Source organism: Mytilus californianus, unplaced genomic scaffold (genome assembly GCF_021869535.1).
Source record: "Mytilus californianus isolate M0D057914Y unplaced genomic scaffold, xbMytCali1.0.p SCAF_3, whole genome shotgun sequence".
NCBI lineage: Eukaryota > Metazoa > Mollusca > Bivalvia > Mytilida > Mytilidae > Mytilus > Mytilus californianus.
The window spans coordinates 54,309,056-54,336,494 of NW_026262679.1; the positions used below are offsets into that span (position 1 = coordinate 54,309,056).

Genomic DNA, 27,439 nt, shown 5'->3' on the forward strand with positions numbered 1-27,439 from the left:
AAATTTTTTGAACCCCCTTATGATTCATCACCCCCAAACTCAATCCCAGCCTTCCCTTTGTAGTATGGTACCTTGCAGTACAATTTCAGAGAGATCCATACACTTGAACACAAGTTATTGCCTGGAAACTAGAAAAATGCTTATTTTTGGCCCCCAATTCCTAAACGTTTCGGGTAATTACCCCCAAACTCAATTCCAGCTTTCCCTTTGTGATATGGAACCTTGTAGTACAATTTCAGAAATATCCAAACACTTACACACAAGTAATTGTCATGAAACTAGAAAAATGCTTGTTTTTTGCCCCTTTTTTGGCCCCTAATTCCTAAAATTTTGAGGCAATTACCCCCAAAATCAATTACAGCCTTCCCTTTGTGATATGGAACCTTGTGGTACAATGTCAGAGAGATTCATACACTTACACACAAGTAATTGTCTGGAAGTTACAAAAATGCTTATTTTTGGCCCCTTTTTGGCCCCTAATTCCTTAACTGTTGGTACCATAACCCCCAAAATCAATCCCAACCTTCCATTCGTGGTATTGAACCTTATGGTAAAATTTCAAGGAGATCCATTTACTTAAACTAAAGTTAGAGTGCGAAAACCAATGTGTCTTCGGACGACGACGACGCCAACGTCATACCAATATACGACCAAAAAAATTTTAATTTTTGCGGTCGTATAAAAATCATAAACAAGAATGGGTCCATAGTACAAGGATAGGTGGGGCATAAATACAATAAGAAATTATTTGTTATAGAAAAGAGTGAATTTCTTAAAGATCTAAATAGCTAATTTGATATAGGTGAGACATGTATGGAATGATGAACACAAATTAGGGCTATTCCATTAAAATGTATGTGGGAGGGTAGGAAGGGAAGTTAAATTATTGAATGTGGGTCATGGGTCTTTTTTCAGTATGTGTCTATCACCATTATGCAAAATTATCTAAAAAATGGTTCTTGGTTGTAGGGATATTTTGAAAGTCCCTTCCTACCCTCCCACATACATTTTAATGGAATAGCCCTTAAAGGCAACTGTATACTAAACTATTTCCAATATTGAAAGATGAATACTAAAAATATAGATTTTGCCTTACTGTACAGACGCTTATATATTGCTGAAAACTATATATCGATCTCTAAATGTCTTCTGTTATGTTGTTCAGTTGATGTCTCATTGACATATAACCCTTTTCTCCTTTAATTCACAACCAACAAATTTAAACACATATTTGTACTGTTTTTAGAAAATAAGTTTATTTTTATCAAATGCTCTCTGTACATATCAAAACACATTATCACAACTGTAATATTATCATGTATATAACCAATAAATATCACACCAAATGCAGAACAATACTTTTTTACCATTGCTAAGTAAAAATTTTCTAAGCTTATGAGCTTTCATAAAATCTTTTTCAAGGACAAAATTTGGACTCCACCAAAATTTTCAAACGATATAGCTTTCAGTATCATTAATGTACTATTCTATTGATAAATATACATATTATTTACTTGATTGGAATTTATATCATTTAACTGCTTAAGTAGAATTTAAGTAAGGGCTCCATAGAGTCTGTATTGCTTCCCTGGAACTTTTCCATAAAACTGATACAATGATACAGTGCATTAAGAATTTTTGTCTAGAACATAAACTCATGCAGTCCAAAATATCGTCTTGTTATTTTTTTTGGGCCAGATAAAGGTTTTGTCTAACCATTATTATTTTTCAAGAAAAAAGGCAAAAAATTAAAAATGTGTGAACACTGTGATTTAGGAATGAGGAAGAATTTTTGCTGTTAACAATTTTGCTTCATCTCCTAATAGTTTACATCTAAAACACAAAACTGTGTTAACCTCTTTATCTAAGGGTGATTAGCCTTAAAATGAGTCAACTATGGAATTTAACCATGTTGACTTTATTTGTAGATCTTGTTTTGCTGGTAATTTTTATTGTTTACAATTTCTTTTTGACAGCATTAGATTTGACAAAGTTGAAAAAAATGATTAAAATCTTTATTGAAGGGCAATAACTTCTATATTAAACTAAAGGAGACAACTGACAATTTTTGCCTTGTTGACCTATTTTCAGTTGGTCATTTTTGCCATTTAAAGTTTCTCTCCGTCTATTATAATTTTCCAGATTAAAGCCAAAAATGCAGAAAATGGGTCAAATTTGAAATCGAAAGGCAATAACTCCTATATATTATCAACTTAATTACAGCCATGTTGAGGTTACAGTAGATTTTTCTTGGTGAACAATTTTAATAGCTATAAAGATAACCCTTTATCTATTAGTCTTCAAGATTTTACACAAAAATGGAAAAAATTGTAAAATACATCATTTAAAGACAAGAAGTCAACCGCCCAATTCTGCCATGTTGACTTATTTGAACATCTATTTTACTAATTTTTGCAATTCAAATTTTCTATCAAAAGAAAAATTGTCATTTAAGGGCAGTAACTCACGATGGGAGTTGTCTTACATTTTTGGTCAGATTTTTATCTATAGTTTTCAAGATACCAGCGGTAAATGATTATTTGCATTATACCTGTATGTTTAAAATTTAGAAATGATGGCTATGTTGGATGGATTGTGGGTTCAGCAGACACAATTTTTAAAACAAGACACAATGGACGATTGTGCAAAGTTTGGTTGCCATTGGCCTACTAATTTCAGAGAACAGTTTTGTAAAACATAACAGACGACAGATGTTAAGTGTGTGCAATAACTCATACTAGCCCGTTGAGCCGGGTCAGCTAATATATAATGACTACATATTTTAACATCAAATTTTCAAATGTATCTTTTCAACTAAATGCATCAGCCATCAACATGTGTCAATCAAATATTCAGTTATACTTTTAACACTTATTCATTAATATAATCACTAGATTTTAAAGACAATATTACGTTGTTCTTTCTTTAAGTAACATGTTTTACATCTATCTGACTTTTGAATAAAGCTCCTTGTACAATCTCTTGTTGTATAAGTATTTGTTTGTTTAATCACATATCCTGTTTACAGAATGACAAGTTAGCGTGGATGAGACAATCTCTCAATGAAAACATGTTCTGCACATTCTATTCTTTCTTCAAAGTATCACCATCTGTGTTTGGTAGTCAATAGATAGATCCTATCCACAATCTGCTGCCAAATAACATTAAAACTTCCTTTTGTCTTGAACAGTCCTATCCACAATCTGTTGGCCAATAGCTTTAAAAGTTACTGTTATCTTGACCAATTAGAAGGGACTTGTTAGGATGACCTTGACATCTCGTGACCTTGAAAGTCTTTGATAGCTAAGTCTGATCACTCTCTTAATCCTCTCAAATGTGTGTTCATCATAACAACTTCTGGCAGTATTAGTGAGATCAAAAGGTTCTAAAAATATAAACATATATAATTTGTCAAGTCAAGAAAAGCACAGAACTATAAATTCAAATTGTGTCCCTTTCTAATATAAGATCCATAACAGGTAAACAAATGCTTATCAAAGATCTATAATGCTAAAATGTCACTTGTTTTTAATGGGAGTGAATGACCATGCCTTACTTGCACATAGGTACAAAACCATATTTCATTATAAATCGAAAGTTGTGTGGAAACATGTGGATCAGGATCTGCTTACCCTTTGGTTTTTGTTGGGGTTTGTGTTGCTCAGTCTTTAGTTTTCTATGTTGTGTTTTGTACTGTTGTTCCGTCTTTGGTCATTTTTTGCCATGGCATTGTTAGTTTGTCATTGACTCATGAGTTTCAACATCCCATTGGTATCTTCTCTCTCTCCCTAAGGATACTAACGGGTATCCAATGCATTCAAACATGCCCTCACCTTCAGTATTTGGAAACTTTTATTGGTATTATCTTGTCTGATCTATGGCCATATATTTCTGCATCCTTACCTACTACATTTAGAAATTTTCATTATTTTTTGTCATCCATCTGGCCATGGCCATGTATTTCTGCATCCTTACCTTCTATATTTAGGCACTTCCATTGGTTTTTATCGTTTGTCTGGCCTATGGCCATGTATTTCTGCATTCTTGTTCCTGTTCTCACGCTCATCAATTGAGTATCAAAACTGAAACAGATATGGATAGGTTCACAAATAAGGTACATATTGCCTTTAATGGACAATTCTGAACTTTCTAGACTAAATTTGCTGGTGGACTTAAGAGTCCCAAGGGGGTATCAGACAATTAGAAGTTATTGGTTCCAGAGTGGCGATAATATATACAAATTGAATCATGATAGACTGTCATTTAATACATTTTTTTATTTGAAATAATATAAGGTTGCAACTGCTTTAAGCATAGTTTTGGCTTTTCTTTTCACGCATTTGCTTTAGGAACTTTTACTTCTCAACATTCTAAAACAAGAAAAGCATTTTGAACGGATGAAGTCGACATGTTTCACTCTGAATGTTAAGAAATTGTGATAACAATGATTAATATAGAGATAATGAGATGTGGTATGATTGCCAAAGAGATAACTATCCACCAAAGCAAATCCCATACCATATAGTAAGCTATCAAAGGCCCTGGCATGACAAATGTAAAAAATAAATGTGGAACGTGTCCATGGGACACAGATGATGCCCCCGCTTGCATGTCATATTAAGATATAAAGGGACATAACTGAAGAACGGTAAAAGTGAAGCTACCCAAACTTGTACTTGATCTGAGTTTTGTGGTAATACGCATTGTGTATAAGTTTCATAACATTTGGTTGAAGCAAACTAAAGTTAGAGAACAAAAACGAAAAATTCAGCAATTTTTATGTTTATAAAGAGGCATAACTTAAGAACGGTAAAAGTGACACCAACCAATTTCACACTTATCTGTATTAAGTGGTAATAAGCATTGTGTAAAAGTTTCATAACAATTAGTTGAGGCAAACTTAAGTTTAGAGAAAGGAAATGAAAAATTCAGAAATTTTTATGTTTATAAAGGGGTAAAAGTGACGGTAAAAGTGACGCCAACAAATTTCGTACTTGATCTGTATAATGTGGTAATAAGCATTGTGTATAAGTTTCATAACATTTGGTTGAGGCAAACCAAAGTTAGAGAACGGAAACAAAAAATTCAGCAATTTTTATGTTTATAAAGGGGCATAACTCAAGAACGGTTAAAGTGACGCCACCCAATTTCAAACTTGATCTGTATTATGTGGTAATAAGCATTGTGTATAAGTTTCATAACATTTGGTTGAGGCAAACTAAAGTTAGAGAATGGAAACCAACATTGGGACGTACTGATGTATGGACAGACGTATGTACGTACGTACAGACGGACAAGGGTAAAACTTAATGCCATCTCCGCTATGATGGGGGCATAAAAAAAGGAAATAAAATGCTTCGCTGGGGCGCAGCTTGATACGACCGCAGAGGTCGAACCCTGAACAGTTGGGGCAAGTATGGACACAACATTCAAGCTTGATACAGCTCTGAATTTGGATTGTTATTAAATATTTGACACAGCATAGGTTTCTGACACAGAAAGAATGTGGTCTAAGAACTTGAATTTTTTTAATTTACCTATTATGGTCCAATGTCCAAAATCAAAATACATGGTTAGATTCAGCATATCAAAGAACCCCATATATTCAATTTTTGTTAAAATCAAACAAAGTTTAATTTTGGACCCCAACTTGGACAAACTTGAAAACTGGGCCAATAATCAAAAATCTAAACACATGTTTAGATTCAGCATATCAAAGAACCCCAAGAATTCAATTTTTGCTAAAATCAAACTAAGTTTAATTTTGGACCCTTTGGACCTTAATGTAGACCAATTTAAAAAACGGGACTTAAAATTAAAAATCTAAATACACGGTTAGATTTGGAATATCAAAAAACCCCAATAATTCAATTTTTGATGAAATCAAACAAAGTTTAATTTTGGACCCTTTTGACCTCAATATGAACCAATTTGATAGCGGGGCCTACAAATAAAAAATCTAAATACATGGTTAGATTCAGCATATCAAAGAACCTCATATATTCAATTTTTGTTGAAATCAAACAAAGTTTAATTTTGGACCCCAATTTGGACCAACTTGAAAACTGGGCCCATAATCAAAAATCTAAATACATGTTAAGATTCAGCATATATAAGAACCCCATACATTCAATTTTTGTTGAAATCAAACAAAGTTTAAATACTGGACCCTATCTTGGACCAACTTGAAAACTGGGCCCATAATCAAAAATCTAAAGACATGTTTAGATTCAGCAAATCAAAGAACCCCAAGAATTCAATTTTTGTTAAAATCAAACTAAGTTTAATTTTGGACCCTTTGGACCTCAATGTAGACCAATTTAAAAAACAGGACCCAAAATTAAAAACCTAAATACACGGTTAGATTTGGAATATCAAAGAACCCCAATAATTCAATTTTAGATGAAATCAAACAAAGTTTAATTTTGGACCCTTTTGACCTCAATATGAACCAATTAGATAACGGGGTCCACAAATAAAAAATCTAAATACATGGTTAGATTCAGCATATCAAAGAACCCCATATATTCAATTTTTGTTGAAATCAAACAAAGTTTAATTTTGGACCCCAATTTGGACCAACTTGAAAACTGGGCCAAAAATCAAAAATCTAAATACATGTTTAGATTCAGCATATCAAAGAACCTCATATATTCAATTTTTGCTAAAATCAAACAAAGTTTAATTTTGGACCCTTTGGACATTAATGTAGACCAATTTGAAAACTGGACCCAAAATTAAAAATCTAAATACACTGTTAGATTCGGCATAACAAATAAATAAATGTGATCAAAGATTTTACAAATCTAATGCGCCATACTGTGCAATTAAAGATTACTTCTTGAAATTTTTCAATATTTGAAATTTGAAAAAAAAATAATATTTGAAGAATAATTCTTTTTAATTTCTGAAATCTGAAATGAGAAAGAATTGGCCCCCCACAATTTCTTTTTATCCCCCCCCCTTTTTCCCCCAAAAAAATTTTTTCCCTCAAGATATGGTCATAATCTCAATTCAAATTTCCAATGGAGTTGGCAACCATAATTACCCATTTAAATTTACCATAGTGCTAACTTAATCTATTTTATAATAGAATTAATAAAAATATAGTGTCAAATCTTTCATATGGATTTTTTTGTAAAAAAAAAAGATGAAAACATTTGCAGATATTTTTACTGGTCTTCCTTTATAAATATGCATTTCTTTAAACATAATTTAAAAGCAGTGTAAGGGAAGTAACCAAAACGTTGTATTTGGATTACCTCCCTTACACTGTTTTAGATTATCTTTATTGTTTATTAACCATTACTTTATACATAATTTAAAAGCAGTGTAAGGGAGATAATTTCAATGATGTATTTGATTTATCTCCCTTACACTGCTTTAAATTATGTTTTGTACTAAAGTATTTGTCCATTAACCAGGACAACCTTGTTTTTCCCCCTTTTTTGCCCCTAATTCCTAAACGGTTTGAGCCATAACCCCCCAAAGCAAATCCTAACCATCCCTTTGTGGTATGGAAACTTGTAGTATAATTTCAGAGAGATCCATACACCGTTCCAGTTATTGTTTGGAAACTAGAAAATGCTCATTTTTGGCCCATTTTTGGCCCCTAATTCCTTAACTGTTGGTACCATAACCCCCAAAATCAATCCCAACCTTCCTTTTGTGGTATTTAACCTTATGGTCAAATTTCAAAAAGATCCATTCACTTAAACTAAAGTTAGAGTGCGAAAACCAATATGTATTCGGACGACGACGCCGGACGACGACGACGACGACGACGACGACGACGACAACGTCATACCAATATACGACCACAAAATTTTTTTGCGGTCGTATAAAAAGAGAAACCAACAGCCTGGTTTAAACTAAAACAATAAATGAAAACAATTGTGGCAGACACAAGACAACAACATCAAAACAGGCTCCTGACTTGGGACAGGTTCAAAAGAATTGGGTAGGGTTGAAAAATCTTATTTACTTATTTTCTTTTTCAATAAAAATGGCTGTCACCACAGATTTTTTTACAGGCTTTAGTCTCAGAAATCTGCTGTTCTTCACACATTCTTGATCTAAAATCTATTTTAATTTTACAAGCAGTAATATAGATACATGTATATTCTTAAAATCATTATTATTTGTAACAACTGAAAATTAAGATTAAATTGGTGTGGCCTTATCAAAGAATCTACATTTTTTTGTCTAAAGAAGTCGATATTGAGATTATTTTTATTCTGAAGCAAAAATAAAATTTGCAATGATGAAATAACCATATATATAGTGTTGTTATTGAAAATCTTATACTTACGCAAAATTATTTGTGTAATATTCCAGAAACCCTAAAAAAAGATCTCCTAGAGTCTGGTCATTTTTACTTTTATACTTCAGCTGGTGATCAAATCTTAATGCTGTTATATCAGACTCTGAATGGAAAATATCCTGGAAGAAAAGTAAAAAATAACATTCATACAATCAGTCTTAAAGATGGTTAAAATATACTATAAGTACTAAATAGTAGGATTTTCCCCAATTTCATATTCCCATATAATCAGAATTTAAAATCAACTTCATTTTCAGGTCATATTTTCAATTTCATTGAATATCTTTCTGATTTTAAATTAACCAATATTAGTCCCAAAAGCAACAGAAATCTTTTTAGAATTTAAATAAAATGCTTCGCTGGGGCGCAGCTTGATACGACCGCAGAGGTCGAACCCTGAACAGTTGGGGCAAGTATGGACACAACATTCAAGCTTGATACAGCTCTGAATTTGGATTGTTATTAAATATTTGACACAGCATAGGTTTCTGACACAGAAAGAATGTGGTCTAAGAACTTGAATTTTTTTAATTTACCTATTATGGTCCAATGTCCAAAATCAAAATACATGGTTAGATTCAGCATATCAAAGAACCCCATATATTCAATTTTTGTTAAAATCAAACAAAGTTTAATTTTGGACCCCAACTTGGACAAACTTGAAAACTGGGCCCATAATCAAAAATCTAAACACATGTTTAGATTCAGCATATCAAAGAACCCCAAGAATTCAATTTTTGCTAAAATCAAACTAAGTTTAATTTTGGACCCTTTGGACCTTAATGTAGACCAATTTAAAAAACGGGACTTAAAATTAAAAATCTAAATACACAGTTAGATTTGGAATATCAAAGAACCCCAATAATTCAATTTTTGATGAAATCAAACAAAGTTTAATTTTGGACCCTTTTGACCTCAATATGAACCAATTTGATAGCGGGGCCCACAAATAAAAAATCTAAATTCATGGTTAGATTCAGCATATCAAAGAACCCCATATATTCAATTTTTGTTGAAATCAAAAAAAGTTTAATTTTGGACCCCAACTTGGACCAACTTGAAAACTGGGCCCATAATCAAAAATCTAAACACATGTTTAGATTCAGCATATCAAAGAACCCCAAGAATTCAATTTTTGTTAAAATCAAACTAAGTTTAATTTTGGACCCTTTGGAACTCAATGAAGACCAATTTAAAAAACGGGACCCAAATTAAAAATCTAAAAACACGGTTAGATTTGGCATATCAAAGAACCCCAATAATTCAATTTTCGATGAAATCAAACAAAGTTTAATTTTGGACCCTTTTGACCTCAATATGAACCAATTTGATAGCGGGGCCTACAAATAAAAAATCTAAATACATGGTTAGATTCAGCATATCAAAGAACCTCATATATTCAATTTTTGTTGAAATCAAACAAAGTTTAATTTTGGACCCCAATTTGGACCAACTTGAAAACTGGGCCCATAATCAAAAATCTACATACATGTTTAGATTCAGCATATCAAAGAACCCCATATATTCAATTTTTGTTGAAATCAAACAAAGTTTAAATACTGGACCCTATCTTGGACCAACTTGAAAACTGGGCCCATAATCAAAAATCTAAACACATGTTTAGATTCAGCAAATCAAAGAACCCCAAGAATTAAATTTTTGTCAAAATCAAACTAAGTTTAATTTTGGACCCTTTGGAACTCAATGAAGACCAATTTAAAAAACGGGACCCAAATTAAAAATCTAAAAACACGGTTAGATTTGGCATATCAAAGAACCCCAATAATTCAATTTTCGATGAAATCAAACAAAGTTTAATTTTGGACCCTTTTGACCTCAATATGAACCAATTTGATAGCGGGGCCTACAAATAAAAAATCTAAATACATGGTTAGATTCAGCATATCAAAGAACCTCATATATTCAATTTTTGTTGAAATCAAACAAAGTTTAATTTTGGACCCCAATTTGGACCAACTTGAAAACTGGGCCCATAATCAAAAATCTACATACATGTTTAGATTCAGCATATCAAAGAACCCCATATATTCAATTTTTGTTGAAATCAAACAAAGTTTAAATACTGGACCCTATCTTGGACCAACTTGAAAACTGGGCCCATAATCAAAAATCTAAACACATGTTTAGATTCAGCAAATCAAAGAACCCCAAGAATTCAATTTTTGTCAAAATCAAACTAAGTTTAATTTTGGACCCTTTGGACCTCAATGTAGATCAATTTAAAAAACAGGACCCAAAATTAAAAACCTAAATACACGGTTAGATTTGGCATATCAAAGAACCCCAATAATTCAATTTTAGATGAAATCAAACAAAGTTTAATTTTGGACCCTTTTGACCTCAATATGAACCAATTAGATAACGGGGTCCACAAATAAAAAATCTAAATACATGGTTAGATTCAGCATATCAAAGAACCCCATATATTCAATTTTTGTTGAAATCAAACAAAGTTTAATTTTGGACCCCAATTTGGACCAACTTGAAAACTGGGCCAAAAATCAAAAATCTAAATACATGTTTAGATTCAGCATATCAAAGAACCTCATATATTCAATTTTTGCTAAAATCAAACAAAGTTTAATTTTGGACCCTTTGGACATTAATGTAGACCAATTTGAAAACTGGACCCAAAATTAAAAATCTAAATACACTGTTAGATTCGGCATAACAAATAAATAAATGTGATCAAAGATTTTACAAATCTAATGCGCCATACTGTGCAATTAAAGATTACTTCTTGAAATTTTTCAATATTTGAAATTTGAAAAAAAAATAATATTTGAAGAATAATTCTTTTTAATTTCTGAAATCTGAAATGAGAAAAAATTGGCCCCCCACAATTTCTTTTTATCCCCCCCCCCTTTTTCCCCCAAAAAAATTCTTTCCCTCAAGATATGGTCATAATCTCAATTCAAATTTCCAATGGAGTTGGCAACCATAATTACCCATTTAAATTTACCATAGTGCTAACTTAATCTATTTTATGAAAACATTTGCAGATATTTTTACTGGTCTTCCTTTATAAATATGCATTTCTTTAAACATAATTTCAAAGCAGTGTAAGGGAAGTAACCAAATCGTTGTATTTGGATTACCTCCCTTACACTGTTTTAGATTATCTTTATTGTTCATTAACCATTACTTTATACATAATTTAAAAGCAGTGTAAGGGAGATAATTTCAATGATGTATTTGATTTATCTCCCTTACACTGCTTTAAATTATGTTTTGTACTAAAGTATTTGTCCATTAACCAGGACAACCTTGTTTTTCCCCCTTTTTTGCCCCTAATTCCTAAACGGTTTGAGCCATAACCCCCAAAGCATATCCTAACCATCCCTTTGTGGTATGGAAACTTGTAGTATAATTTCAGAGAGATCCATACACCGTTCCACAGTTATTGTCTGGAAACTAGAAAATGCTCATTTTTGGCCCCCTTTTGGCCCCTTATTCCTTAACTGTTGGTACCATAACCCCCAAAATCAATCCCAACCTTCCTTTTGTGGTATTTAACCTTATGGTCAAATTTCAAAAAGATCCATTCACTTAAACTAAAGTTAGAGTGCGAAAACCAATATGTATTCGGACAACGACGCCGGACGACGACGACGACGCCAACGTCATACCAATATACGACCACAAAATTTTTTTGCGGTCGTATAAAAAAAAACTAGATAGAATGTGTCTGTAACACATATATATATATATAGTGTATGTGTGTGATAATAATTAAAGGGTGACATTCTTACAAGTCATGCATTCTGATTATGGAATGAACGTAAAAAACAAAAAACAAAAACTTGTATTCTTATGCAAAATTCGGATGGAAATATTTATAAAGGATTTCACAAACCATGTGCTCATTTATGATTGCTGCTGTCAATCTTAAAGTATAATGTTGACTGCCAAAAAATAAGTCTATTTATCAGGAAGATCAATTTTTTTCAGATATCATTTCCGTATCTTGAAGAAGCTTCTGTCCATGTTTTATAACATTCCATGACGGTTTAAAAAAAATCATTGTTTTCGATCCAAAAACCAAAACCAAAAAACATAGTAAGGTTAATCAGAAACAACAATACATGACATACTTACAGGATAAAGTTTTTGTAGTGATGGCAGAACTTGTGGTTTACATCCAACTAAAAAAAATTGAGTTAAAGATAACTGTAATAGCTTGCAAACTACATAATATCTGAGACAATTATGATTATAAATGTGTTATCTTTAGCAACTATACCATTTTTCTTTTCACATTTATCACTCATCACTTGATTTCTAAACGTAAGCAGCAATGCCAACTAAAGAAGGATCTGCTTGCCCCATTATAAAGCGCCTGAGTGTCCACAAGTATTTGAAAGGTTCAATAAATTTTGATTGATTGATTGATTGTTAGTTGCTTAACGTCCAGTGTAATAAATTTTGATGACAGATGCAAAGAAAGTTGAAGTTACATTTACAGGTGACAGTTTCATTCACTTTATGATCCCTAAAGGTTAAGTATCACAGAATAATACAGCTATGAAATGAAAAATCTTGATTTCAAACACAGTTGTTATGTCTTATACTCTAATATAGTATTTCAGGATAATTATTTTCCATGCCCTATGCTTCCTGCAACTTTTCATATGGCAATTCAACATGCTTCATATATTAATTCAAAGCTATACTAGATAGTAAATAGAATCTGTAGCTATTATAGATAGTGAGTCTCCCAAGAGTCCTATTTGATGGACCCAAGTTCTGCAAGTTTATATATTTTGTACATCCTGGGAGTGTCCTTTTCTAGAGATGCCAGTTAAACGTTATATTGGCCGCCATTTTGTTTTCTGGTGACTGATATCACTGGAAAATGCCCATTGTTATTGTCAGATTTCCTCCTTTTATTAATCTGTTATCCTTCATATGTAGCTTTCCTTTTGTAATAAATTATTAACATTTATTTTCATATTGTTGTTTTTACTAAACATCGTTTCGTTTGTAATTAATCGAGTCAGAATAAAACTTACGTGTACGACTTTTTGCGTTTTTTCTGGGGATGTCTAGTTTGTAGTAAAAAATAAATATGTTCCTGACGTCATACGTATGTAAAATTATTATCCAATGAAAGCGGAGATTCCCATTTACTGCTTTTCACTTTCTAGGGTGTCATGACTGATCAAAGAACAACTAGTACATGAGGTCTTCTTAAATATAACTTGGCAAATAATATGTGGAAAATTTATGAAATTTCTGTATATTTACCTATTCTATGATGCACTTATATACTTACATTGTAAGTAGTGAATAACCATGAGACAGAGAGAATAACTAGATATTGTCATCTTCCTGGCATCATTAATGTCATGGAAACGAGACCACATCTTAATGTATAGCATTAATGGACGTATTCGCCAATCCACTAAAAATTTAAAAAAGGAAAAAAAAATAAAATTCATGTATAAATAAATTGGTGACACTGACAGATTTTTGTTTAAATTCTAGTGGCAAATATTACATGCATATCAGTACAAGAACATTTTTATGTGATATGAATATAAACCCTGCTTTGTACCAGACCCATACTGTTTTAAATGTACATGTCTTGGAATTCATTAGAAAAATGTGAGGCATGGCAGGGACAATTCTATGAAATGAAACATAAACAAGATCTGTAAGTCATGGTTATACATTAATTTACACAAAAAATCAGTTCAAGATTGGCGGCATTACCAAAACAGTCCAGACAAGTATGATTTTCATGAAATGTTCGAAGTCAAAAAGCCAAATATACGCAAAAAGTCTGTCAACTGAAACAAAATACAACTGGATCTATTACCTTTCAGTCATGAGGCAAATAGTAATAAGAAGATGTGGTATGAGTGCCAATGAGACAACTATCCATCCATATCACAATGTGTAAAAAGTACACAATTATAGGTCAAAGTACTGCCTTCAACACGTAGCCTTGGCTCACACCAAACAGCAAGCTATAAAGGGCTCCAAAATGACTAGTGTAAAACAATTCAAACAGGAAAACCAACTGTCTAATCTATATAAAAAATGAGAAACGAGAAACACTCAAAAACCACATCAACAAACGTCAATCACTGAAACAGGTTCCTTACTTAGGACAGGTGCAAACAAATGCAGTGGGTTTAAATGTTTTAACAGGTGCCAACCTTCACCCTAATCTGAATAGTAGTGTAGCATTACAACATAGAAAGACACACTATAAAATATCAATTAAAATGGCTTAACTCAATCAAAAAGACATATTAACAAAAACAAGTAAACATACACTGAGTGAATAAATTTGATCTATGACAAAATATAAATACAATATTAAAAAAAAAAGGGGGGATGTAAAGCAACGTCAACAGGTAATTTTAAATATTAAATACTTATTTTACAGTCTTTGGTGTAAAAATTTCGTGTAGCATAATCCCTTCTTCATGTTTATTGCCATTAAAGGAAACAAACCAGAAGCAAAACATTACATATGGATATGTGGTGTTCTTTGGCAGAGAATTAGCAAATTCTATATTTAAAGTGATTTTTGAATTGAATTGAAACCCCAACCTCCGGAATTGAAGGCAAGCATGCAATCAAGAGTCTACCAATGCAGTTGTAAAGCACCTACAATAAATAACATACTTACACATACAATAATACTTGATAAGATGTGTATTCCTGATTCCTACACTATTGTTTACATTTAAATCACATTCTACTTGACTGTAAAAAACAAAAAATGTAAATTATAATAAGTCACCAATGTATATACTAATCCTATATGTCATAAAGAACATTGCACACAAAATTTCAGGAATTATCTCCCTTTTAAGCATATTTTACTGTAGTTTTTATCTTTAAAAATATATTCATGAGTTTTTAAGTTCTTCACTAATGATTTTTTACTTTTCTACATTTTTTTCTATTGAAATACAAAATTTGTCTTCATCTGAAGATTGAAAATTAAAAAAAATTTAACTGACAATCTTCTAAAAATCATAAATGAAATTCAAAATAGAATTTTTTAAATTAAATTAATTTCTTTCTTTTTCACATGATAATAAAAATCTGTACAAATCTACTTTACTTTTCAGTGTAAGAAAATACCTTATTGTGTCAGTAAACCTGAGAATGGGAACTTTGGCTCTTATCACCATAGATCTGTTTAGGAATGCTGAAAAATTTAAAACAAAATGACACCAATTAGAGTACTTCATCTTTTTCCTTTCAAAAATACTAAATATTTGTAAGTACTATGAAATTTGAACTAATTTTGATGGAAAACATATTTTTAAACTGTCTAATGTGTTAATTTCAGTATTCTAAATATAGACCTACCCTATGATTTAACCTTCAAGTACAAGCACACACAATGTAATTACTTGAAAGTCACCCTCTATTTCACACTCTGATTAAAAATTAACTGACTGTGTCCTGTTCCCAGTTGTAACATTTTGAATGAGTGTGAATTCCCATGGTGGGTGATGCATGCATATCAGCAGTTTCTTCCCCTTGCAACAGATCTATTTCCTTCTGGAGTTCATGCAATCCCCTCAGTTTTTCTTATGTTACCTTGATTTGTCTCTTTTCAATTGATTTATGAGGTTTGAACATCTGTAAACTACCGTCACTTCAATTTACAACCTTATCATGTATCATACATCATTTACAGAGATATTTATTATTGACTCACCACAATACACTAGTCACTGTGAAATATTTCCACCAAAAGAAATTTTTACCTAAATCATTGTTTGTATACTGTATTAATGAATTAGAATACAGCAGCATTCACCAAAATCTTTTCCAACTTTGAGTCTGAAGACCACTATTCTTATATTTTTCTTATGTGTCCAAACAAAATTTTGAAAATACCTACTAGTCCGAACAAAGTTTTACTAGTCTGGGACATCGGACTACTGGATAACGATGAAGACTGTTACAGATTGTGATATACTTACAACATTTACTGAAAGACCTCTGGATGAGATATAATAATTCTGGTGCCTCTTTGGCTTGTTCTATCTGAAAAGAAATAACACAGTAATGTCTGTACCACTGGTCCAAAAAAAAAAATGAAATGAAATCTAGCTTTTGAAAAAAATAACCTAAAAAACCCTAAGATTTTCATTTATTTTTTGCAAAATTGATTTTAACCTCTAAATGTATTTTCAAATTGCATTGTCAGGTCAGGGATCCTATTTGATGATGCTGCCCCTTTATCGTTAGATTATCTTCCACCAATAACACATAATCACAACCATGGTTAAATTTGCAACCTGCCATAGTCAAGGAGTAATACCACCATTGATTTTCCCCTATTAGTCTTTGTAAAATTGGCACTTTTCAAAAATCAAAAAATTGTGCAGAATTTATCTTTGTCTCAAATAAAGAAATACTTGGCATGAGTAAAGTTTTATCTTGTACAGTACTACAGTGAAAATTTCACATAACATTTCATTGTATATATGATAATATAAAGCATCACTGGAAGTAAACCAATTAAATTTTAAACACTTTTTTTCCTGTTTACAAGCTTTAGTAACCATGTCACTTGGAGTTTCCAAAATATTTTAAAGAAACAGCAAATAATAAAATGCTCCGCTGGGCGCAGCTTGATACAACCGCAGAGTTCGAACCCTGAACAGTTGGGGCAAGTATGAACACAACATTCAAGCTTGATACAGCTCTAAATTTGGATTGTGATTAAATATTTGACACAGCATAAGTTTCTGACACAGAATGAATGTGGTCTAAGAACTTAAAATTTTTTTTATGGTCCAATATCCAAAATCTAAATACATCCACGGTTAGATTCAGCATATCAAAGAACCCCATATATTCAATTTTTGTTGAAATCAAACAAAGTTTAATTTTGGACCCCAACTTGGACAAACTTGAAAACTGGGCCCATAATCAAAAATCTACATACATGTTTAGATTCAGCATATCAAAGAACCCTAAGAATTCAATTTTTGTTAAAATCAAACTAAGTTTAATTTTGGACCCTTTGGACCTTAATGTAGACCAATTTGAAAACGGAACCAAAAATTAAGAATCCAAATACACGGTTAGATTCAGCATATCAAAGAACCCCAATATTTCAATTTTGATGAAATCAAACCTTATCATTATTATTTGCTTTTATATATAAATCAAAAATAACCAACTTAAAATGGAAAATTTTAAAGAAAAAGAAAAAGGGGAAAAAAAAGAAAAAAAAAAATCCCCCCCCCCCCCAATTTTTTGAACCCCCTTATGATTCATCACCCCAAACTCAATCCCAGCCTTCCCTTTTTGGTATGGTAGCTTGCAGTACAATTTCAGAGAGATCCATACACTTGAACACAAGTTATTGTCTGGAAACTGTAAAAATGCTTGTTTTTGGCCCCTTTTTGGCCCCAAATTCCTAAATGTTTAGGGAAATTACCCCCAAATTCCTAAACGTTTTGGGCAATTACCCCCAAACTCAAACCCAGCTTTCCCTTTGTGATATGGAACCTTGTAGTACGATTTCATAAAGATCCATACACTTACACACAAGTTATTGTCCTGAAACTAGAAAAATGCTTGTTTTTTGCCCCTTTTTGGCCTCTAATTCCTAAAATTTTGAGGCAATTACCCCCAAAATCAATCCCAGCCTTCCCTTTGTGGTATGGTACCTTGCAGTACAATTTCAGAGAGATCCATACTCTTGAACACAAGTTATTGTCTGGAAACTAGAAAAATGCTTATTTTTGGCCCCTTATTCCTAAACGTTTTGGGCAATTACCCCCAAACTCAATTCCAGCTTTCTCTTTGTGATATGGAACCTTGTAGTACAATTTCAGAAAGATCCAGACAATAACACACAAGTTATTGTCATGAAACTAGAAAAATGCTTGTTTTTTGCCCCTTTTTGGCCCCTAATTCCTAAAATTTTAAGGCAATTACCCCCAAAATCAATCCCATCATTCCCTTTGTGATATGGAACCTTGTGGTACAATGTCAGAGAGATCCATACACTAACACACAAGTTATTGTCTGGAAGTTACAAAAATGCTTATTTTTTGCCCCTTTTTTGCCCCTAATTCCTTAACTGTTGGTACCATTACCCCCAAAATCAATCCCAAATTTTCTTTTGTGGTATTGAACCTTGTTGTAAAATTTCATAGAGATCCATTCACTTAAACTAAAGTTATTGTGCAAAAACCAATGTGTCTTCGGACGACGACGACGCCAATGTCATACCAATAGACGACTGCAAAATTTTTTTGCGGTCGTATAAAAAAAGAATGATGCTTTTAAACACCCAAGATATATGTTTATGACTCAGAAATATTTTTCTGCAATGAAATGCAGGGTTAATCTCCTACAACTCTCAAAATCAAGGGAATGTTTTTTTTCTACCCTTTTTCGTATGAAACCGGATGTGACTGTGACAGTGATTTTGCTAGCACTTGTCATATTTGTCATTTACAAAACGGTTTTCAAAATGACGAAAGTATTCCAAATCAATTTCGTCACTTAAATTTAGAAAGAGTAAAAATATTTTCGCATGAAAATACTATAATTCTACCTATCTTATTGTTTCTGACAAGTTTATGACCCTCAGCTAATAAACATTTACAACAGGTGTTACAAGTTGTGATTACAGATAATCCGCTTATCGCCATCGGATGGGTCACTAATCCGTTAATTATTTATCAACCTCATAATTGATCATCATAATTATTTTCCCCAGTAAAATCAGTCAGTCGGCATTTCAATTTCATTATTTATCAAACGAGCACAATTTGCAGTTCGTTTGTCGTAGTTTTGTCATTTGAGTTTTCCCTCGGACAGTTTGCATTCTAATTTCAATATTTCTCAACGTTCGCTTGTCGTAGTTTCGTCAAATTCGTCATATTTGATATAACTTTTAATCAAAAACTTTCGACAATTTCGATTATAAAGATAGAACTTTATTCATAACATTCAGAAATGTTTTCATGAGTCTAACAGGTGCTTCCTGACCTATGAACTGTGCATGCGCGAAAGTATTCTAATGAATTTAAAGACACTAAAACGTAAAATACGAAATAATTAAGTATCAAACTAAACGAGAGAGACAAATATAGTTCTTATTTAGCAAATTTAATTTAAAAAATGATAATTTCCTGCCTTTTTTAAACACGAACCAATCCGTAGATGAATCCGGAATCATTCCGAATTTATTATCCACTTGCCACTTCCCGTTTTCATCTCATTTGGAAATCGAAAGTAAACGTGATCTATTCATGATAAATTTACAATTTAAAGTCATTAGAATTGGTTCCAACTTTATAGAATTAATTCTAAATATCGCTTTAAAACGTTTTTAAGGATAATGAGTATGAATAATGCAGTGAAATAGTCCTTACAAGTTCATTTATGCTGTGATTCCTGGTTTTAAAAAAAATGGATCCCAACTTTTGCTGATTAGGAATGTACCTTGAAACTAACTGAAGTGAAATGGTGAATTAGATTTCTAGATCTTATATCCTAATCTTCGTATTAAAGTGCCACATCAGTCAAATCATGCAGTAACTGCCTAGTATGCCTAAGTCCTTCAAAGTCTGACAAAGATGTATAGACAGTAATATACATCCTAGGTCCCTTGCTGCTAACCAAAATAAAGTTGATTTTCATCCCGCGCAAAAGTGACTAAAGCCCTCAAAATCCTAGCTTTAACCCTGTGTGACATACTATGATTCGGTGGTATTACTCCTCAAGTATCTGTGTAATAGTTGAAAAGTGTAAGCAAATTGGTTTTTGTTTTTGCCCTCAACAAATCTTAATTAATGTGTTACAAAAAACGTGATATGAAATTTCTTGTTGTTCATGCTGCAAACTGTTGATTTGAGATAGTTCAATATGACATGACTTCTGATTTGAAGTTGGCAGTCTGAAAAATGTCCCAAGATTTTTTCAGTCCTAAAAATTAACAGAAAAAGTAGAAATAAACATCTGGAGCTCTGGTTCTTATTGTATTTAATGTTGAAAAAGGTACATAACACTACAGGGAGATAACTCTCTAAAAATCAGCTGACCATTTATAATCACGTTCTATTGTTAAGGAAATATTAAGCTTCTCAATGATCAAAATTAGTGTTTGTCAAACTGCTATATATCCAATGAAATTTTTCTGATTAAGTGTGTGGTTCAAGTTTTTTGTATTTTTTATATTTTTGTCAAAGGGTCAAAGTAAATATTTTCTCAAAATTTTATGAAATTTAAACAAGCGAAATTTAATTTTAGTCAAGGTGTTTGGTACCACCTCAAAAAGAACTTGGTGTACTGAATATAGGTAAGAACCAAGAATTGGAACAGATTGTCACAGACTAGATGATGAGCAATCTCTTGATTGTACAAACAAAGGGATACCATGACAGGAAGACCTTGATGTTAACAGGACAGTTGGATTGTGGTCATCTTTGTTTATAAATAGATGCCAAGCTTCATATTGGTATTGGAGCAGATGACAATTAATAACATGAATGATAACATTGGTTATTCATAATGAAATTTATATAATAATCAATATCTATCAGTCTATTCATTATTCCTATGAGAAATGAAATAATTCTGATTGTGGCACACAAGGTTTTGATCTGAAGAAAGTTCCTCCATGGTTAAATTTTCATTAAAAACTAAACAAGTCCAAAAATCACAATTTCTACAAATTCACAAATCAAAATCATTTTCTTACAAGATATATACTGACTAAGTATTCAAGAATAATTTGTACTGGTTCATCTGCAATTATGCACATCTAAAATGTTTGTACAATAGATAGACATTTGTTTGATTAATTCAATACATACTGGTTGGTCTGTGATCATAAGACATAGATCCATATCTGATGTCATTGTCCCACAGCCACTCATAGAGGAACCAACAATATATAAACCACAATCTGAAAATGCAAAATGAATTGATTTCTTATTTTTAATATTTTGTAAATCAATATCCTTATTTTGAACTATACTTGTCTGTTCTATGGTCGGGTTGTTGTCTCTTTGACACATTCCCCATTTCCATTCTCAATTTTATTTTTTCTGAAGTTGTTTTCAGAGACAATTTGACATTAACTGCAATGACAGAAAAAAACATTTGTTTTGTGGGCTGCCAATATTTTAGAAATAATTTAAGTTAACATTCTAGCAAAGTGTGTTGAATTTCATCAGTAAATGAATGTATGTCAAAATTCAAGTCATAGTGAAAACTGCAACACCAATGTTTGGAATATTGCCATAGAAACTGTCATAACAGAGAAATAGATCTATTACTGCGACAGAGTTTATTTCTATATGTTTCATTTATTACCATTTTATATTTCAACAGTCACTATTCAAAACATCGGCCCAAATAATAAGATTAAAATGCACTTTATGATGATTGATAATCAGCCTACAATTGTGTATATATATGCAGGTATTATCATTTCAGATATTTAAGACTACAACTATATCTCTAAAATCAAATGTAGGCATGACAAAAATACTTACGTGGTAACACTCCATTTAATATACTGTAGAGAGCATCTCTTAATTTGACTTTCTTCATGTACATTTCCTCTGTTTGATGATTCTCAACAAAGTATTCTATCATAGCTTGTGTTATCTGTGAACAGAATTGATGAATTTTGTAAATGTGCATACATGTACATGTATATTGAGGCTTATCTTTTTTTTTCATAATATGTTTTCCCCTCGTAATTTAAAGGTTTAAGTTTTACAGAACTGCTGTAAACCATTATAGTATCTAATACAATTTCAATTTCACACACAGTCCATTTTAGATGTGTTCCTGAAAAATCCTGTTTACAGTATTCCGTTTGTCCTTGCTCTGAGCATTTTAATTTTTGAAACATCTTTAAGGTGGTGAATCCAAAGTGAGTAAAATTTACCTGTGAGTTTGATGAAGACTTAGGAGTTGGTGGTATCCTGAGTACGTAATCTTGTTTAGATCTCTTACTTTTACTTGGTGAGTCATCATCATCTGATTTTCTCCTAAAATGATAAATTTGTTTAAATTAGTGAGTACAGCTTTTGAGATATCAACGGAGCCTCCCAATATTTATCAAGATTGTGGGAAATAAGATTGCATGCTTTGTCATGGTCACCATGCCCCCACTAGTAATTCAAAGTATCAAATAAATGGGGAATGTGTCCATGGGACACAGATGATGCCCCTGCTTGCATACGTTATAAAGTGATACATGTATAACTCAAGAACTGTAAAAGTGACGCTACCAAAATTTGTACTTGATCTGAGTTTTGTGGTAATAAGCATTGTGCATAAGTTTCATAACATTTGGTTGAGGCAAATTAAAGTTAGAGAACAGAAACAAATATTTCAGGAATTTTTCCATTTGTAAAGGGGCATAACTCTAGAACGGTAAAAGTGACTCCACCAAAATTCAAACTTGATCTGTGTTTTGTGGTACATGTAATAAGCATTGTGTATAAGTTTCATAACATTTGGTTGAGGCAAACTAAAGTTAGAGAACGGAAACCGGGGGGGGGGGGGGGGGGGGGGGGGGGAGGCATAGGAAGTAAACAGTAGTGTCTGAGAAATATGTGAAGCAAAATTTTCAGATGTACATTTTTTCTAAAAAAAATGCAAAATAAGTATCTGCAAACAGAAAGAAGATACCTGACAGATTGGAAAAGTACTCTCACATTAAAACATGTTTTCTATACACCACAAAATCACAGGAAAACAGTTATTTGTTTCTTCAAATTGCACTGATTGTAAGCTTGATTTTACTTCTATTAGTTGTTCTTACTTAGCCAAGTATCAGAATGTCCTACCTCAGACATTGACAGAGAAGTACCCTATAGAAAAATAACATACTCCAGAGTCAAAAGTTGGTAATATGAAAGAGGTCTACTTAAATCCATTGTGTCACTTACTTTTTAGAGGAATTTAAAGCTGTGTAGTTTGAATTATTATGCAGGTCATCATCCCCTATTTCAATATTTAGCTGATTAATTATATCTTGTCTTATATGGTCACGAACACTTGAATAATTGTCCTGTTGCTGCCAATGCCTCTGTTCAGGTCGACGCCCAACAGGAAAAGGCGGACGTCCCTGAAAACGTGGGCGTGGTCTAAAATTTTGTTGCATTGGCATATTCATGTTGTAGTTTTGCATGTAAGCCGGATATTGCTGCTGCACATAATACATATAATTTTGGTCCTCAAACTGAGGATTGAAACCTTGGTGATACATTGTCTGTGAGTTATCAAGGTATTTATCTGTTGCACAAGTCCATTCAGATTTTAGTACAGCAATCCATTGAAGAAGTCTAGCTACTACTGACTGTTTACGAGAAAACTGTACTTGACCCAAAACACTGCATGCCATACAATCTGAAGGAAAAAAAAACATAATTTAAATGGAAAAAGATGAAGGGGATTTCCAAATAAATGCTGCTTGATTTTTATATTATAGAATCCCACTTTTGAACAATACAGTTGATTTATTTGGATTTCATGTTGAACATGAAATTTCTTTCAATTTATTTTATATAGACCAAATCTAAATACTACATGTGTAAGTCTACTACTTATACATGAAAATAAAGTCAACACCAAATGACAAATGTCAGCATGGCTTTTTTTTTAGATATCAAATATTGTTGAGTACAGCTTTTGAGATATCATTGGAAGCCTCCCAATACTGTAAATTCAGAAATTATTGCGATGTTTTTATTATTGCGAAAAATGCGATAGGGTTATAATTGCAATAATTTAAACTTGCATTTTGAAATTTTTATATGAATTAAACAGGATTTTTCTCAATATCGCAAAAATTAAAATCGCATTTTACCTTAAAATGACAAAATCGCAATAATAAATGCACGCAATAATTTCTGAATTTACAGTATTTTTCAAGATTGTTGGAAATAAGAATGCATGCTTTGCCATGGTTATAGTTACAGAGGAATAGGCTAATCCTACAATCTTTACCGATTGTGAAATGAGGTCCAAGTCAAATTAAGTCAGACCAACATATAATCCTTACAACAAATCCACATACATGCACTAAATATTGTTGAACTTGAGAAAAAATCTTAACCTGTCCAGTGGAGCATGAAAATTAGGTCAAAAGTTAAACATCAGATAAACATAAACGTGTAACAATGAAAAGTCCATACCAAATATTCTTTTACATTTGTACATGTAAATTTCATGCAGCTACTTAATAATACACATATTAAATTAAAAAATCTTTAAATATTTAGATGATCATTGTAGCAGGAAAATGAGGCTAGTATGGTTAGATGAATGATGATGATGATGGATGTTGAACAGATTGGGGATTACCTCCAAATGGAATACAATTTTACTGTACAAAACAAATTTTTGGGGGATTTAAGGGAAAATATTGCAAAGTGAATATTATTAAATTAAAGGCAACAACTGTTGATTAGTAACTTTTCTCAATACTGGATTGTTTATGAGTTGGATCCCTTGGAAGATGTAGATTTTCTGAAGGATCAATCTACCAACTTGTTCATTTACCATGTTTACTGGTAAAGTCGCTAACCAAAAGTTGCTACTATTGACCAAGACAAATGCACTTTTCAATATTTTTGCTAAATTAAAAAAATTAGAGTTATAATAACCCAAATGATTATTTATGACCCATTTGGGAGGCAACAGGAAACTTCATGGTTATTTCAGCCATGTTGAATAGGGGGCTTATTTTTTGGATGGAGGATGAAATAGTACGAAAGTACATTTCCAAACATCCATTCTGTTTCAATGAAGTTTTACCGTATTTTTCAAAGCATTATTCCTCCATTATGAAAATCTGCCCCCTATTCAATAAGGCTGCAAAAACAATGAAAAGGTCTATCCCATGTAAACGTATATTTACTCTGCCTAACAGAAGTTCCCCTGGAACCTTTAATATAAACAATGCCATAATGTCTGTTCCAGTTGCAACAAATATTCTATACCCTTTATTCCGTTAGAAACTAATACTGTAATATTTTTTTCAGTGGAAATAATACAACTGTATAATAGAACATCAGTCTGGTTAAAATCATACTTCTAGCTTGCTATTGTTATTGTCCCACATGACATATTAGAAAATGCCAGCTCTGAGAGATTTGATTTTAATCAGACTGACAGAATATTTCTTCTACTTGGAACTTATAAAGTATTATGAAGACTTTTAATTTCCATGACATCCCAAACCTGTTAAAGCTAAAATGCAGTTTCTAAAACAAATTTCAGTAGTGACAGTCAGTTGTGAGAGGGACAGGTTATGCTATAATCATTGTGAAATTGTTATATTTTGAGTATATGCCCCTTGGCCTCTAGTGGACCTTGAGGGTCCATGATATTGCCATTATTGGTCAATGAAAATCTTAAAAAATTTTCCTTTGACAGTCAGTTTTCAGAATTGATAATTTGCATGTATATTTTTGTTATTATAAGCCATTGCTTGTAATTTTTTTTACTCAATCGGTTAAATGACCCTTCTCTTATCAGCTTATCTTACTTCAGTTTCGGCGTAACTGAGCTGATTTTGTAAACACAGTTCAACGTGGTTTAGGGACCTGTGGACTACGTCACCGATATTGAGGCAACACAAATTTGAATAAAAGCAAGATTTCACAAGTTAATGAAACGTTGTTACAACGCGTTTAAAAATACCACTATCAAAATTTATTACTTAATAATAGAGAAATGATGGAAGTAACTGTTACTACTCATTTTAATGGTCTATTGAACGATTTTGCATTGTCGGTTGTTGACTGAAGGATGTTATTTCAAATCAGTTTACATGGCTCGATCTGGGACTAATCCTCGCATAATAGGTTTTCGTGCTATTAAGAATGCATTGTGACGCCACAATTTCCATTGAAAAAGCATGCATAGTACTAATTCATATGATGTACGAAAACATATGATCTGACGATAAGTGTATAAAAGCATTATGTCCCCATGCAGATGAAGCTTGGTAAAACTTATCTTGAAATAATATTCTGACTTGGTAAAACATAATTTCAATCAATTTTGTTTAATATAGAAATTCCAATAGGACAATTGATTGAGTTAATCTTTAATCAGACGGTCATCATTCAATGGTATTTTCGAACGCTATGTGAAACAAACAATATGATATATAATTAAATGATAAGAAATACTTTTTTTTAAAGAGCCTAACATCAGATAGTACAATAACAATCTCCCCATACGCTTCAGAATTTCAAGGTTCTTTAATATTTTATTCGCCCCAACTAAGACAGGACTATTATAGTACACCATTGTCCACCAATCCGTCTGTCAACACTTCGTATGATTACTAAGATTTTCTTTAACAAATTATCATGTAATTTAACACCGGTTGACTAAGTCAATCAGAGTAAACGACACCATCGAACAATTGGTTCTAACTGTGGCCAAGGAATTGTATATTTAAAAGGAATGGAAACGCGGCTCGAGATCAATCGGGATACCCGCAGAGCACACGCAGAGCTATAATCCATGTTTGTCTCAGTCGGAAGTATGATGAATAATATAAAGAATCATGACAGAGGTCCATTTCCTGTCATATAGATCGGTCTTTTAATTCACGGGGTCATCTTGCTTGAGAAGATATAAAGGAGAGAGAACCCCAAAATCAAGAATAAACTTTTATTCCATGAAAAAGACAAGGCCTTAGGTATCATTTTAATGCCTCATCAAACATACGTTTGTAATATTGTATTATGTACATTCTCATTAAAATAGACCTTGGTCTTGAAACTTGAGCGAGTTTCATCCGGATTACAAAACAAAAAATACTGTGTTTTGATTTTTTTCTAAAAGCTCTACAACTACGAAGTGCAAAACAAAACAGTTGATATCATTATGAAGCTGAAACCTTATTCTATCATTTTGCCTTTTTTTTAAGTTTCTGGTAAACTTTCTGAATTTTCTACGATTTTTCGAAATTTCAGTTTTGAATTTCATTATTCTGTCAAAATATGTCTATCAATCTGGGAGTGTACTACGATTTCTTTTAAATATTGGAAAGTAGAAAGAACAAAGTGAGAAAATGAGATATCATTTTAAAGAAGGGATATTTTCCTA

At 32.1% G+C, this 27,439-nt stretch overlaps 1 protein-coding gene across 1 annotated transcript; it reads right to left on the bottom strand.

Annotated features, from left to right (window-relative positions):
• Positions 1–1,230: 1,230 nt before the first annotated feature.
• Positions 1,231–25,951, bottom strand: LOC127734903 (poly(A) RNA polymerase GLD2-like). Its single transcript, XM_052244934.1, has 13 exons — positions 25,863–25,951; positions 23,260–23,719; positions 22,251–22,353; positions 21,850–21,964; positions 21,166–21,257; positions 16,303–16,366; positions 15,449–15,515; positions 14,988–15,064; positions 13,620–13,748; positions 12,443–12,489; positions 8,312–8,442; positions 3,976–4,082; positions 1,231–3,385 (listed from the first exon to the last, which is right to left on the bottom strand). Exons 2-13 carry the CDS (start codon positions 23,712–23,714, stop codon positions 3,246–3,248), a joined length of 1,527 nt encoding a protein of 508 aa, XP_052100894.1. The 5' UTR covers positions 23,715–23,719; positions 25,863–25,951; the 3' UTR covers positions 1,231–3,245.
• Positions 25,952–27,439: the final 1,488 nt, after the last annotated feature.

What these genes read in the sequence shown, in the direction of transcription:
- LOC127734903 (XM_052244934.1), bottom strand. Translation starts at nt 23,714, where the DNA reads ATGGCATGCAGTGTTTTGGGTCAAGTACAGTTTTCTCGTAAACAGTCA. An exon ending in TATCAAGTATTATTGTATGT is followed by an intron (nt 13,749 to 14,987) that starts GTAAGTATGTTA and finishes TTAAATTTTTAG; the next exon opens with TGGATTGGCGAATACGTCCA. An exon ending in TATTACACAAATAATTTTGC is followed by an intron (nt 4,083 to 8,311) that starts GTAAGTATAAGA and finishes TATCTGTTTCAG; the next exon opens with TTTTGATACTCAATTGATGA.